The sequence below is a fragment of the Microcebus murinus genome, chromosome 2, assembly GCF_040939455.1.
Source record: "Microcebus murinus isolate Inina chromosome 2, M.murinus_Inina_mat1.0, whole genome shotgun sequence".
Taxonomy (NCBI): domain Eukaryota; kingdom Metazoa; phylum Chordata; class Mammalia; order Primates; family Cheirogaleidae; genus Microcebus; species Microcebus murinus.
Window position 1 is genome coordinate 42,085,093 of NC_134105.1, and position 15,117 is coordinate 42,100,209.

Here is a 15,117-nt window from a genome sequence, read left to right on the forward strand (position 1 = left end):
TGGAGGCCAGGCTTGGAGACAGCTGCCTTCCTGAGAGGTACTATTATTATCCCCATTTTACAGAGGAGGAAGCTGAGGCACAGGCAGGTAACTTGATCAAGACCATGCTGCCTCCCAGTAGAGGACCAGATTCCAAACTCAGGCAGTCTGCTTTGCTGGCAGAACTTGCACCTTTAACCCTCATGCTACGGTCACGCAGTATTGCACTGTGGCCAGGTGCATGGCCTGTGGGTTCAAATCCCAGCCACTCTGCCATTTCTAGCTGTGTGACCTTGGGCAACTTACGTGTCTGTGCCTCAGTGTCCTCATCTGCAAAGTGGGGATAGTAGTACCTGCCTCATGGAGTTCCCCTTAAATGAGTTAGCAGCTGTAACATGTTTCCAATGGTGCCATGCACGTAGTCACCACCCAGTAAATATAGGCCAGTATGCCTGAACCCCAGATGGGCTTGTGCCCTTGAAGAGTCTAGAATTCTTCAGGATTCTACAATGCCAGCCTATGGGATCCTAGAATCCTCCGGCGACATTCTTGTGGCTGCAGAACTGCACCCTGCTTCCCCGGTAGGTGGTGTGGGGCCGCCTGTCCAGCCGGCTCAGCCCCACGGTAGGCAAATGAGGTGATGTCAAAGCCTTGGCTGGGGCCCAGCCCCTGCAGCCTCCCCCCCCCCCACTGCGTGTTCCCGCCCTCAGATTCACACACACACTCAGGCCTGCCGGGCCCAGAGGGAAGGTGACAGGGCCAGGAGCGGAGGTGGCTGGTGGGTGCTTGGGTCCACTGAAGCGTGACACCTCCGGCCCTGTTGAACGGGTGGCCCAGGGACTGGAGCCGCACCTGAGGGCTCTTGCTCCCCCTTTCACCCTACGCCTCGCTGTGCTTCGGTCCCAGCGCCATCCCTCCCCGCGAGGGCCCGTCTGGGTGTCCACGCTGGACTGCCCGTGTCCCTTTTGCCGGGGTACACAGGCCGGCGGCCATGGCCGATGAGAAGACCTTCCGCATCGGCTTCATCGTGCTGGGGCTTTTCCTGCTGGCCCTCGGCACGTTCCTCATGAGCCACGATCGGCCCCAGGTCTACGGCACCTTCTATGCCATGGGCAGCGTCATGGTGATCGGGGGTGTCATCTGGAGCATGTGCCAGTGCTACCCCAAGGTAGGTGGTAGTGGGGCTGGGTGGGGCAGGGAGGGCTGGAGACGGTGTCACTACGCTGCACAGTAGCCAGTCCCCCATCCTGCAACCGTCTTTTCATCTTCTCATGTTCACTCCCTGTTTTCTTCTCGCTGCTCTCCTGAACATCCATCCATCCATTCATCCATCCATCCATCCATCCATCCATCCATCCATCCATCCATCCATCCATCCATCCCTTCCTCCCTTAGCATAAGGGTTGATCCGAAGCCCTCTGTCTGGAGCCCTGAACCAGGCGCGATGCGGGAGATGCAGTGAAACACAGCGCATGATCCGTGAGCTCGAAACAGAAGCTAACGAGCGCTCACCACCTGCCGGGCGCGCCTGCGCTCAGGTGCGGCTCAGCGCTCATCCTGAGCCTTTTGCACAGCCTCATCTGCGCTCCCATTTTTATAGTGGAGAAAGCTGGGGCTCAGAAAGGCGAGGCCCCACAGCTAAGTGGCAGAGTTTGGACTGGAGCTCAGACATGTGTGACCTAAGCATAGCCCTCCACCTTGGGTCCTCCCCACTCCCCAGCTGCCGGAGCTGCTGGGAGTCCCGGGGTGGGCATGTCTAACTGCCGTGGCTTGCACTGGGCAGTGCTCCATCTTTCGGAGTCTTAATGTATTTCTAGCCTTATGGGTGATTTTAGTGATGGGAAGAGCACTGTTTGGGGAGTCCTGGGTTCTACTTTCAGTTCTGTACCAAACTCTCTGTGTGAACTTTGTCTTTCTGAGCCTCAGTTTTTTCGTCTGCAAAATGGGATCTGAAGCACCTATATGTACAGCCTCACAGGGTTATTATAAAGACCAGAGAAGAGACGGGATATAGGACTATTTTGGAATCTGAAGGGTGTTATATGTAGGTGAAACCTTGGCAGTCTTGCTGTTATTGATCCTCCCAGCAACCTTGTGAAGGAGTTGTAAACCTTCAAAGCCCAGAGAGGTTGAGTGACTCTTCCACGGTCACACAGCTGGTCAGAGACAGACCAAGGGAGATGAGGAGAGAAACCTGGGTTCTAATTTGGGCTCTGTCTCTACTGCCTGAGAGATTTTGCTCAAGCCCCTGCCCTCTGTCAGCCTCAGTTTCCTCATTTGTTGGGAGGAGGGGGTGGGGAAAGGGGTTTGTCCAGGGCTCCAGGCCCAGGCAACCCCCACCCTCCCAGGACCCTCCTCTCCCCCACTGCGTGGCTGTGCCCAGGGTTCACGGGAAGGGGGGCTGGGGGACCTGGGCCAGGCTCTCCCCAGCCCTGCCCCCTCCGCGGGCCAGCCCCGGGCTGTCAGCGTGTGTTCGGGGCTGGGGCGGTCTGGGCTGGTTTGCAGCCGTTTACCGAGCAGTTTACAGTCAACTCGCTTCTGTCTGTGCAATGCCCTGAGCGAGGTCACTGGGAGACAAGGTCCTTGGGTCCAGAGCCACCCATGTCACCACCACCATCGTAATCCTCCTAGTGAGGAGGCTGGACCTGGGGGACGGCAGGGGGACGTCAGGGTGTGGAGGGAGCATCCTTCCTGCCCTCCTCCCCAGCCAGGAGTGGCTCTGGGGTGGCGGGAGGTGGCCGGAGTGGCAGCGGGGGGTGGGGAGGGAGGGAGTGTTGCAGGGTATTAATGAGTAACTGTTGATAGGTTCACGTGTTCATGCGCCGCGGAGGCAGCGTGGTGGGGTGGAAACGGCACACACGTTGGTGGCCTAGAGGCCCAGATTCAAATCCCTGCCCCCTCCTGTCCTACTTCTGTGACCTTGGCGGAGAGAGTCCCCCACCTCTGAGCCTTGCCTGGCCCGCTGGAGGGGGCGGGGCGGGACGTGGCATCACAGCCGACGCAGGGCGAAGGCACCGTCCTCAGGACTGGTGTCCGTGGCACGGCTGGGTCCCTGCATGGGTGTGCGGCGTGTGCGCACTGGCGTGGGTCTGTGTGGCGAGGGCTGTGGCTGTTGCAGCCAGCGCGGGCTGACCCCACGGAGGGCAGGGAGGCAAGGGCACCGCGGAGACGCTCCAGAGCTGGGCTCCCGGAGTCCCACGTGGTCTCCGCGGTGCCCGGGCCATCGTGGCTTCCAGCGCTCACGCCTGTCCTCCCTTGGGCTCCTCCCTGGCCCTCCTGCCCGGCCTATGGAAAGCTTCGGTAAATGGAACAGTTTTGGGTTGAAAGAAGTATAAATATAAGGGGAGAGAATCTGCTAATGAGGATATGGAGGTGAGAGGTAGCCTGTACCACGTGCGTTAAGCCGTCCGTGTTTCTGAGGGCTGGACGTCTAGTGGGAGAAACGGTTTGCTGTCTGATGAGGGGGAAGCAGGCTTCATAGATGGGTGAGCTGGGCTTTGCAGGTCAGGCAGAAGTTCACCAGGCAGAGAAGACAGGGAAGGACACTGCAGGCAGAAGAGCGGCATGATCAAAGATCAAAGACACGTGGTGCATCTAGGGTGTAAGCGGAGGGAGGGAAAGGTGGAGAGGGGTTCGGTCAGCTGCTTGGGGCCAGAGATGCCACTCTAAGGAGCTGCGACCTTACTCTCTAGTTGATGGGACGAGAGAGGGCATGCCAGCTTTGCAATTTGAGAACGTTATCAGGCTGACCTTGGAGGGAGAAGGTCCAGGGGCAGCCAGACCAGCCGGGAGGCTTCTTCTCTGTCCAGGTGAGAGGTGATGGTGCTCTGGGCGGAGGTGGATTGGGACCCACGGCTGTGGGCACTGAGAAGACACTGCCCGTTCACCAGGGCACCCACTGTGGCTGGCACGTGCAGCACGTCCACCCGGGGTATCTCATCAGATGTCTGAAGGAGACCTGGCCGATTTGGCAGCCAACCAGGCCTCAAGCAGGAGAGAGGAAGAGGCATCTGTGCACCTGTAGTGGGGGAGGGGTGCTGGGCATGCTGAGCCCCTTCGCTGAGATGCTGCAGGGGAGCTGGGAGCAGGGCCTCCCTCCCTCTGCTTCCTCCCTCTGGGGACCGCTCAGTGTTCTGCTGAACACAAGTCTGTGTACTCTGCTACCCAGAACTCCCCTGGACCCCACTGCTTCTAGAGAAAGGCTGACATCCCCTCTCCAGCCTCAGCTCTGCCTGTGCCCCCTCGCCAAAGAGCTTGTATTTTAAGATGCTATGGTCTCTCCTTCTCCTTCAGGCTTTTCAGGATGGTGATGATGCTGTTGATGGTGAGGATGGTTATGATGAAGGTGGTGAAGGTGATGATGGTGATGATGATGATGATGACGGTGGTGATGATGATAGTGGTGATGATGATGATGATGGTGGTGGTGGTGATGATGATGATCATGTTGATGATAACAGTCATGATGATGATGGTGGTGATGATGATGATGGTGGTGATGATGATGGTGATGATGATGGTGGTGATGATGATGGTGGTGATGATGATGATGATGATGATGGTGATGATGATATTGATGGTCATGTTGGTGATGACAACAATGATGATGATGTTGATGGTCATTGTGGTGCTGACGATGATGATGGTGATGGTGATGATGACAATGGCACTGACTGGGCCATGAGGTGAAGAGGCAGCTTCTAGAAAGTACAGAGCCAGCTGGGAAAGGCAGGGTGTCCCTAGCGGGGGTGGCAGATAACCCGGGCTGCTGCCTTATTTCTGGACAACCGGGGGGAGCTCGCCCCTCACGGAGGCCCTAGGACTCCTCCATCCATCATTCGCTTCTTTCACCCCTCAGGATGGAGCTGTTTTGGTGCATACAAGTGTCCTCTACTCACCGCACGCCATGGGAAAGGGGGAGGGAAGTGCTGTTTATGAACCTGGTATAGTGCAGTAGGGTCTCATCAAATGTTCGTGGGACAGTTTTTAGCTGAGGAGAGCAAGACTCAGAGAGGTCAGGTGGCTTAGTCTTCAGTAGCGTCAAGTTATGATTTACTGAGCAGTAACTATGTCAGCCACCATGCTGGGTGATTCCTTTGTGTTATTGCATGAAATCCTCACAGCAACCCCAGGAGACAGGCATATATGGGTACACGGAACATAAAATTCACTGTCGTAGCTGTGTTTAAGTGCACAGCTCAGTGGAGTTAAGCGCATTCACAGTGTTGTGCAGCCAATCTCCAGAATGCTTTTCATCCTGTAAAACTAAAACTCTGCACCCGTTAAGAACCAAGTCCCCCTCTCCCCAGCCGCTGGCAAGCACTGTTCTACTTTGTGTCTCTGTGGGTTTGACGGCTCCAGGTGCCTCCGCGAAATGGAGTCATGCAGTACTTGTTGTTCTGCGTGTGGCTTGTTCTGCTTGGCGCAATGTCCTCCCCCAACGTTCATCCCTGTCACAGCTCGTGCCAGAATCTCCTCCCTTTCCAGGCTCAATAGTATGCATTGTGTGGAGGGGCCGCGTTGTGTTTATCCATTCCCCCACCGATGGACACTAGGGGTGCGCCCGCATTTTGGCTCCTGAGAACAAGGTAGCTGTGAACACGGCTGAGTGAGCATGTCTGCAGGGTGGCCCCGTTATATGAGGAGCGCAGAGAGGCTCCGGGAGGGGCTGAGCTTCGGGGGGCCCTCAGCAAGGACCCCGCAGAGGAAGGATCCTCAGGTGTCTCCCAGACCCCGAACACAGGGCTCTTCCCACCCCATGCCCCGCCGCCCCGCCACCACGCAGCGCCCAGGCCCGGTGCTGCACCTGCAGAGACCTCCTGGTCCCTGAAAGCTCGGGGACAGGGACTGGTGGGCGCAACCGCAGCCATTTCCGTCCCCCACTGCGGCCTCTGTGCAGGAAACACACGGACACTATTCGCCAGACAGGGATGGAGTGCCTACGACGTGCCAGCCTGTGCTGGGCACTGGACGCAGGGACACCTCTGGGAGATGACCAGATGTGCCCTCCTTGAGGGCAGGGTTGTCTCTTTCGCTCGCTGCTGCCCCCTAGTGCTAGAAGTGTGCCTGTATACGGCAGGTGCTCAATAAATGCTTCTGGGCGAATGAAGATCCTGGTGCAGTGCCCCGAGCAGGCCCCTCCCGTGTCCAGCAGGGAGCCCTGTGTGCAGCCTCTCTCCCAGGTGGTGAGAGCTTTACCGAGGCCCCGGGGAGAGCAGCGGCCTGCCCGGCCAGCTGCAGAAAGGCGGTCTCCCTTTGCCTGCAGGTCGCCTTCGTGCCCGCTGACTCTGACTTCCAGGGGGTCCTGTCCCCGAAGGCCCTGGGCCTGCTGGAGAACGGGCTTGCTGCAGACGTGAGGAGGTGGGTGCCGGGCCCTTGCCAGGGTGGAGGTGGGGCAGCAAACCCCTCAGGCCAACCCGCCCTTGCCCAGGAGAGGAAGGGAGAGAGCGGGTGGCGTGGGTGGTGTCCCCTCCTCTCCACCCAGGTGTCCTCCCTCTTACTGAGAAGAAACTGCTAGAAATCACGGAGTGTTTTGAACTCTCAGTTCTGTGAGTTAGGTGTTATTATTCCCATCTCATAGGTGAGAAAACTGAGGCTCAGGGACAAGATAAAGTCTTATGGTGAATAGAGGGTCTCAATGACACAGAAATCATACAGTGAAACACACAGTGAAAAACACATTGAGATAGGGTCACACAGGGACTGCCACTACTGCTGCAGACAAGCAAGAAGAGGCACAGCCCTGGGGCTCTGTCACTCGCTAGCTGCGTGCCTTTGGGCAAGCTGCTGACCTCTCTTTGCCCCATCTGTGAAACGGGGTTATAGGGACCTATCCCCTAGGTTTCAGGTAAGGGACATAATATACGCAGAATGCTAAGAACAGGCCCCGGCACCCCGTAGGTCCTCTGTAAGTGTTTGTCACCATTAGCAAGTGCCTTCTGTGTGCCAGAGGCTGGTCAGGCACTGCACCCATCACTCCTTCAGTCCCCATAGAAGCCCTGTGGGCTGGGGCTGTTAGGCCCTTGATACAGATGGGGAGACTGAGGCTCAGAGGCTGGGGTGTCAGGAGGTTCGACCTGGCCACTCCCTGGGGATGTTGAGTCCTCATTCGACAGGACACTGCCAAGGGCCGGGCCGCAGGTCGAGGGCCTGGCCCCTGGGCCAGGGATTCTCTCTGTTTTGCTCGAGGAAGGGACCGATGGTGGCACTTTCTGCTCCTGGCACACAGGGTGAACAGATGTCCCGGTGGGAATGACATGGGTGGACTCCAGAAGGCCGGGGGCAGCCCAAGCTCTGTTACACGCTGCCATGACAGAGAGGGGGCTCAGGCCACTCTGCCATCTGGGCTCTTCCCTGTCACTTCCCAGCTGTGTGACCAGGGCAAGGGACTTAGTTTCTGAACCGCACTGTCCAGGGGGACGGTAGCACAGGGATAGAGAACCTGACACCTGGAGCCCCAGAGCTACCACCTAGTGTCCCTGTCACCCTGGGTACAAGCCAGGCAGAGGCCCTGTGCCTCAGTTTCTCCCCAGCAGCTCCTGGAATTGCGGTGAGGCCCGGCTGAGCCACTGCAGAGCCCGGCAGGAAAGGAGCCTTCAGTAGCTGTGGCTGTTCCCACTGTCCCCATCTGTGGAATGGGAGGGTAATCCCTGCTTCAATGCCTTGTTGGGAACAGTAGGATGACTGGCCCTTCGTCTGGGGCCCAGCAAACTCTCAGTGTTGACCGGTCTTCATTTTGCAATTGTACCCTCGTGGGTCACTTCGTAGACATCAAGCGAGGAGGACACACTGGACTGAGAGTCAGCCTGGAGGCCAGGCCTGAGCTTTGCCACTTGGTTTATTCACCTTGCTGGGCCTCAGCCTGCTCATCCCCGAAATGGGTACAGCAACATCCCCAAAGTCTTCTGTGAGATCAGGGAAGGGCACATGCCCGGGGCAGACAGGGCCAGGGGAAAATACTGGTGTTTGTTGAGTGACTCATTGACCGCCTACCTGTTCTCACTCCCGCTCTGCCTGCTGCGCCCCGCCAGCCCCCAGCCCCCCTACGTCAGGCTGTGGGAGGAAGCGGCCTACGACCAGAGCCTGCCCGACTTCAGCCACATCCAGATGAAGTTCATGAGCTACAGTGAGGACCCCCGCCCGCTTCTGGGCCCCAAGCTGGGAACCAGTGGCGGGGAAGGTGGTGCTCGGGACGTTCAGGCCTGGGCGGAGGCTGCTGTCGTCGTCCACAGGGGCTCGGAGGAGAATGAGGGGGAGAGAGAACCGACCCAGAGCAGGCCCAGGTGAGTGCACACAGCGGGACTGCGGATGCCGCCCGGTTTGGGGATAAAGGGGGAGAGGGTGGAGGGCCACCGAGGGGTGGCCGGGGACATTTGGGAGTAGGGAGAGGGCAGTGGAGGGTGCGGGCCGGCCTGATAGGCAGCCAGGTGAGTACGGGCTTAGGAGTCGGGTGGACTCAGGGTCAAATCCCAGCCCCTCTGCTGGTAACTTTGGCACGTTCTTTACTCTCCTGGGCCTCAGTTTCCCCACATGGGAATGATCGTTCCTGCTACATAGGATGTTGTGAGGATTGGGACAATGCAATTAGGTGCTCTCTCTGAATGTCTGTGAGTAGCGGAGGGCTAGGAGCTAGAGGGACCCACGTGCAAATCTTGGCTCTGCTGATGACCTTGAGCAAGTCACTCCCCACTCCACACCTGTCCCTGTCTGTCTGTGAACCGAGTTCCTCGTCCATCCGTTCATTTATTCATTCCATCAGCATCACTGGGCACCTGCTGCCTGCCTGGCCTTGACTGGCCTCCACCCCATTAGGAGCTCCCAGTCCAGTGGGGGAGGCAGACAAGGAAGCAGGAGGCCCCAGTGTCACTGGGCCCATGAGAGACCAGAGGAGGACCCTGAATGACTGGAGAAGTGCGCGAGTGACCTGGTTTGGACAGCAGCATCGTAATGGCCCTGTTTCTTGGGCACCTACTATGTGCCAGACATTGTGCAAAGTGCAATGTGCATATTATCTGCTGTAAACCTCAGAAACAGCTGCAGGAGCGAAGACTGTTATTTCCCCCACTTTACAGGGAAGGAAACTGAGGCCCAGAGAGGTGAACTAGCTTAGCCCAGGCCTTGCAGCCAAAGGCCGGGATTTGGACCCAGGCGGTCTGACTCAGAGCTACACTCACCCTTGTGGTTTTTGCCCTGCAGCCCCCCAGCCTGTCCCCAGGGCCCTGCACCCTTGGCCTCCTTCCAAGATGACCTGGATGTGGGCTCCAGCGAAGACAGCAGCCCCAACCCATCTCCGCCCCACCCCCCACCACAGGAGCCCCGGGCCTGCTGGTGCCCGCTGGACCGCTACAGCGACTTTGCCCTGATCGACGCCAACATGGCGGAGGATGTGCCCCAAAGAGGGCAGCAGCAGGAGGCCCTGCCCAACAACTGGCAGAGGTCCCCAGGGACAAAGGAGGAGGAGGAGTCTTCAGACCCAGGCACGGAGGAGCCTGAGGAGGAGGAGGAAGACTTGTACTATGGGCTGCCAGACAGCCCTGGGGACCCCCTCCCAGATAAGGAACTCGGCTTTGAGCCCAATGCCCAGGGCTGAGATGGAACTGGAACCACTGCTAACCCCATGTGACCTCATAGGCCTCAGTTTCCCTATCTGTAAAATGGGAGCACATAGAGGTTCAAATGAGACAATGGACCTGAGAGCATTTTGAGAACTGTAAAGAAATGCACAGGGACCAGAGGTGGCTCACACCAGTAATCCCAGCACTTTGGGAGGCCGAGGGGGGAGGATCTCTTCAGCCCAGGAGTTGAAGGCTGCAGTGAGCTATCTACGATCGTGCCACTGCATTCTAGCCTGGGAGACAGAGCGAGACCCTGTCTCTGAAAAAAGCAAAAGCACAGGGAGGGGATGATTCCTACCCATGGCCCGGTGCTCTCCCAATTGGTGGTTCCCTTTGGCAAACCTTTGAAGGTAAAATATGACTCAGTGAGAAGGGTTGCAGCAGCTGAGACTCTCAAAAGTTCTTTCCAGGCCGGGCGAGGTTGCTCACACCTGTAATCCTAGCATTCTGGAAGGCTGAAGTGGGAGGATCATTTGAGCTCAGGAGTTCGAGACCAGCCTGAGCAAGAGACTCCATCTCTACCAAAAATAGTAAAAATTAGCCGGGCATGGTGGCGCATACCTGTAGTCCCAGCTACTTGGGAGGCTGAGGCAGGAGGATTGCTTGAGCCCAGGAGTTTGAGGTTGCTGTGAGCTAGGCTGACGCCACGGCACTCTAGCCCAGGCAACTGAGGTGACTCTGTCTCAAAAAAAAACCAAAACAAAAGTTCTGTCCACCTCCCCCACAGTTGGCCTCTAACAGGGCCCCTCCTTGGTGCTACCCCTGTGCCCCCGATCTTTGCGAAGGCCTCTCGGGGTCCCATTCCTGTGGTCTTGTAGTCCACTTGGCAGGTGGGGTGATCGTCTTCGCTCAGAGCTCAGCTTGCCTCCTCCCGGCCCACACGCTCCTGCAGCTCCCATTGCCCCTCCACCGGGATCCAAAACCTCCTGTGCCTGACCCCTGCTGCCCTCCCGACTGTACCCCAGGGCAGCCCCCCTCATTCTCTCTGCTCCTCCAGTTCCAGCCCCGCCATCCTGCTGCTCACAATCTTACCCAAGCTGCCCTCCTCCGCCAGGCTGCCCCCGGCTCCCTTGCCAGCTTGGCAAACTCCTGCTCATCCTTCAAAACCCTCCACGGATGACCCTCCTCTGAAAGCTTTTTCCTGATGTGCTTCCTGGAATAAGGCAGCTCTTGCTCTGCTGCACTACCTCTGGGCCTTGTACATTTATCACTGTGGTGTGACCCTGCTCCTGCCCAAGGGTAGCCTCATGACCTTGACCCTTACCTCCTGTGCCCAGCCAGGACTCTGGCCTGGCCTGGAGCCTCTGGTTATTGAGGGTAGACAGAACTCACCAGGACCCAGGAACTTGTGCAGATGACATCACTGTCTCCCACTTCCCCTGCTTTTAGACTCACAGCCCTTTTCCTCTCTGGCAGTCAGACTTCCAAGCCGCCTGTATACAGTCACAAGGCCGGGCAGAAAGCCCCGCAGGAACACCCCCCCCCACCTGCATAACGCATTTCATTGATCTAGGATTGCGGGTGAAATTCAGCTTCCTGCCTTAATTCAGTTTGAATCAGGTGGCATTTCCTGAGCACCTGCCACGTGCCAGACACCAAGCCGGGATCTCCAGGGGGAGAGAGATGAGCCACTGACACTCTCCCCGCCCCAAAGGGCTCACGATCTATAGCTTGATTTCTTGCAAGTTGGAGACGGAGAGCAAAGCAGAAGCTGAGGCTGAGGCGGGAGCAGAGAAGTTGAAACTGACACAGCAGAGGCAGCGGAGTGACAGCCACACGGCCATCTGGGGCACACAGCTCAGGCGCCCTGGGGAGGTCTCAGAGTGACGCTCTCATTACAGTGACCTCTGCAGAGCCCCTCCGTGCCCCGCCCAGCTGCAGAGAGCGGGCAGCCACACCACCTAGGCCAGGAGCGCACCCAGAGCTTGCACCCTGGAGACCTTCTCTAGCGGGTGGGCCTCTGGGTCGCGGTTGGGGCTGTGGCTGGGGGAAGGAGATGCCCCTGTGCTGGGTCAGAAGGGGACCCCCGGAGCACAGCCCCTCTTCTTCTGGGTCACTCCTGCCCCTGGCGTGAAGGGTGCCCCCGGGCACATCCTCTCTGCTGGTGTGACACAGGGACAGGAGTTCCTGCTCAGAGCCAGAGTCCGAGGGTGAGTGAGGAGTAGCGAGCTCCAGTGCTCCGCGGACCAAGGCAGGGACGCCAGTGACCTGCATCGGAAGGAACGCCAGCGCCTACGGCTAAAATAAACCGGTCTTCAACTTTACCGTTGCACATTCGCCTGCACATTCTTTTCTGTGAAACGTCCTGGCCCCCTCGGGGCAGGATAAACGAGGCGTCCTGCCCGCAGGCCCCAGGGGCCCCGGCTAGGAAGCGAGCACCCACCGCAGGGGCCAGACCGAGGGATGGCTGAGTGGCGCCGACCTCAGGAGTGGCCCCCACGCGCCCCAGCCACACCTGCAGGGCTTTCGCCCGGACCCAGAGCCTCTGCATGCCGGGCCTGTCCCTCAGGGCTGTGCGGGGACCGGGCAGTGGGAGAGATGGTGAGGTCCAGGCGTGGTCTCCCCCACCGGCCCCCCACCTCGCTGCATGTCGGGGAGACCACGCGGCTGACCTGCTGGGAAGGGCCTGGTCTGCGCGGCGGCCTCCACTTGGTTAGGGGCGGCGCTCCCTCTCACCCTCCGACCTGTCCCATGGGGACGGCACACTGCGTAGTCACCTTCTCTGCCCTGCGACGCTGGACAGGTCCAGCTGCCTCTGTGGACCCCAGGCTCCCCATGTGCAAACGGGACGTGATGTCCCCTGTCTCTGAATCTCGCAGGGCTGCGTGGCGGGGCACGTGACAGGCTCTGTCTGTCCACGGCCCGCAGCAGAAGGGCGCCAGGTGCGCACCTGCCGTCAGCAGGTTCACTTGCTGCAGCGACGGGGAGCCAGAGCTGCGGGCACCACGGGGTGTCTCTGAAAGAGGGTGTCAGAAAGGACCCGATACAGGTTTCGGGCTGGTGTCAGGTGGTTTGGGGGCGCGGTTTGAGGCAGCGGGCCTTGGCTGCAGTCGGCAGGCTGCCGGGAGGCAGGCTGGTTCTACACCTGGGCATCTTCCTCACTGCTATAGAGAAGGACGGAGGACCAGACCACTGCTGAAGCTGTCACTGGCGAGAAGTGGCGGTCACCCTGTAGGCAGGAGGGGATGTTTGGTCATTTCTGTTCATGTTCTACCCTCCCTCAGCCCTGGTGACTACGGAGTGTTCTTGCTTGGTGTGGACCCATGAGGGTCAGAGCGGCCCTGTCTGATGGTGCTGGCATCCTGTGACGTTCACGTCCAGCGGGAGAGCAGCAAGGCCTGCCGGCTGGCCGGTGCCAGGCCCCTGCCGTCTCACTGCTCGCAGCTCCTCCTCCAAGCCTGCTGCCACCGGTGGGCAGGCGGGGAATGCGCTGTGCGTTTTGTTTGCAGCTGCAGCTTTTTAGACATTCAAAGATGGGGCAGGGAACACTCATCCTTTGAGCTCTGGGCACCATGGGCTCTATGACTTGTCCCCTGAACTTCCCACACCCCCTGCCATCCCACTGTGGCTCCTTGCTCCCCTCTAAGAACACCAGCTCCTCGGGGGTGCCCCTCGCATTGGTTGCTTGGCTGGGAGGGGCAAAGTGCTTGTGAAGGGCCCGGGGGAGGGGGCACTGGGAGGGCCCATGGGGCTGCCTTGGTGGTGAAACCTGGGATTCCAGCTTTCAGGCCCTGGCTCTGGATTCGTGTGCCAGGGTGGAAATTCCTGCTCCTGGTCACTCTCTGGTCAGTTCAGAGGAACTCTGGAAGTTTCCACTCTCTGGGGAGGGAAAGGCCCTGGAGGGGCAGCACCTGCCCTTCCCTGGGAAGGGGTAGGCCAGGGGAGACAGCGGTCCTGGGCTCTGCCGACTGCTGGCCGTGACCTTGGGTACATCACAGCCCTCCCGGACTTCTGGGTTCTCTGTACGATTACACGGAGGAGGACAAGAGTCCACTTCTACTACCAGTCCTCAGGCCCTGTGTGCCAGGCGCCATCACACCTTTACCCCACTTGGTCCTGGGAACAGCCCTGGGGGACAGATCTGTCCACCCCATGTTGCAAATGTTTCTTCTAAATCCTGGAATCTCGAGTCAGAAATGCCTGGCTTACCCTTGTCCTCTGCCAGTTACTTGCTGGGTGACCTTGGACAAGTCAATGCCCTTCTCTGAACCTCATCGTCCACATTTATGCAGCAAAGAGCATAAAAGCTCCCTGTTGGGCTGTTGTGAAGAATGAACAGGTGTAATGTCTCTGGGACATCTTTGGCGCTCGAACGGTGTCAGTTTCCTTCTTTCCCTCTCTGGGTCTGTTTCCTCATCTACATGAAACATAAGTCAATGGGTAAATGCAGTCACCAGGAGGAAGAAGCAGGTAAAAGCTCCTTGCAGGGGTAAAGGACATTGCTGTGTGCCAGGTGGCGAGGGCAGGTGAACTGACAGCAAGCGCAGGGACTGCGGTGTACAAAATGCTGAGCGAGGGGCAGCATCCCGGGAGCTTGGAGGGGGAACAGGCGGGGAGCAGGTTCTCAGGCACCTGCTGAGTGTGGGGTGCTTCACGTGTCCCAGCTCACAGAATTGAACCTTCCATCAGCCCTGAGAGATGGCCTTAACCAGGGTGAAACTGGGATTCCAACACAGGTGCTCTGAGCCTGTGCTCTTCCCACAATGCCATCTGTTATGTGATAATGTGACTCAATCACGCACCTGCTACGCTGTGCACACCTCACTTCATTTCACCTCACAACCTGCAAGGTTGGTGTAGTGTCAGGTGAGGAAACTGAGGCTCAGCAAGGCTGAATAATTTGACCGTCCTCCCGGAGAAGGGCCAGATGGAGGAGAGGAGCTATAGCTGCAGGGCTTCCATTCCTGGCAGGAATGTTCCAGTGGCTCCAGGGCATTCCGACCCCAGCGTGGACAGGACAAAAACACAGCTGGACGAGTCAGGCGGCAAGGTCCACGGAGCACCTACCTGTACCGTTCCCTGAGCCGGGGCTGAGGGAAACGCACCCCTGCTCCCACACCTTCCGTGACTCCCTGCGGCCCACAGGATAAAAGTCACGTTCTGCAGGCTGGCATGGGGCCCTTTCCAGCTGAACCACCCACCACATCCCCAGCGCAACCTCGCAGGAGACCGGACCTTTTGTGCCATGCTGCCTTTGCCCAGGCCGTTCCCTCCGCCTGGGTGCCCCCATCCCCTTCTCTGCCACCTCCCGGGCCTGGCTCAAATTCTCTCTGCTCCCTGGAGCCTGAACTGGCCCTGCTCTCCCCTCCTAGGGCGGAACCTCCCCACTCCACCCTCGCCTCTGAGTCTACCCCAAACCGTGCGCCCCGCGGTTCCCAGGACTTCTTGTGTCACTAGTCTCCCACCTGGACCAGGAGGCCTTTCGAGGACAGGGGCCTCTTCCTACCCATGTTTCTCTCCGCAGGACTTAGCAAAAGCAAGGAATAGAAGTGCCAGCGAGACAGAATGGAACTGAACTGAACCA

The 15,117-nt window shown here is 58.7% G+C and overlaps 1 protein-coding gene across 1 annotated transcript; it reads left to right on the top strand.

Annotated features, from left to right (window-relative positions):
- Positions 1–737: 737 nt before the first annotated feature.
- Positions 738–11,854, top strand: BSND (barttin CLCNK type accessory subunit beta). The gene is made up of 4 exons (XM_012749679.2): positions 738–1,147; positions 6,245–6,339; positions 8,010–8,261; positions 9,175–11,854. The coding sequence occupies exons 1-4, from the start codon at positions 971–973 to the stop codon at positions 9,566–9,568; spliced, it is 918 nt and encodes a 305-aa protein (XP_012605133.2). The 5' UTR covers positions 738–970; the 3' UTR covers positions 9,569–11,854.
- The last annotated feature ends 3,263 nt before the right edge of the window (positions 11,855–15,117 follow it).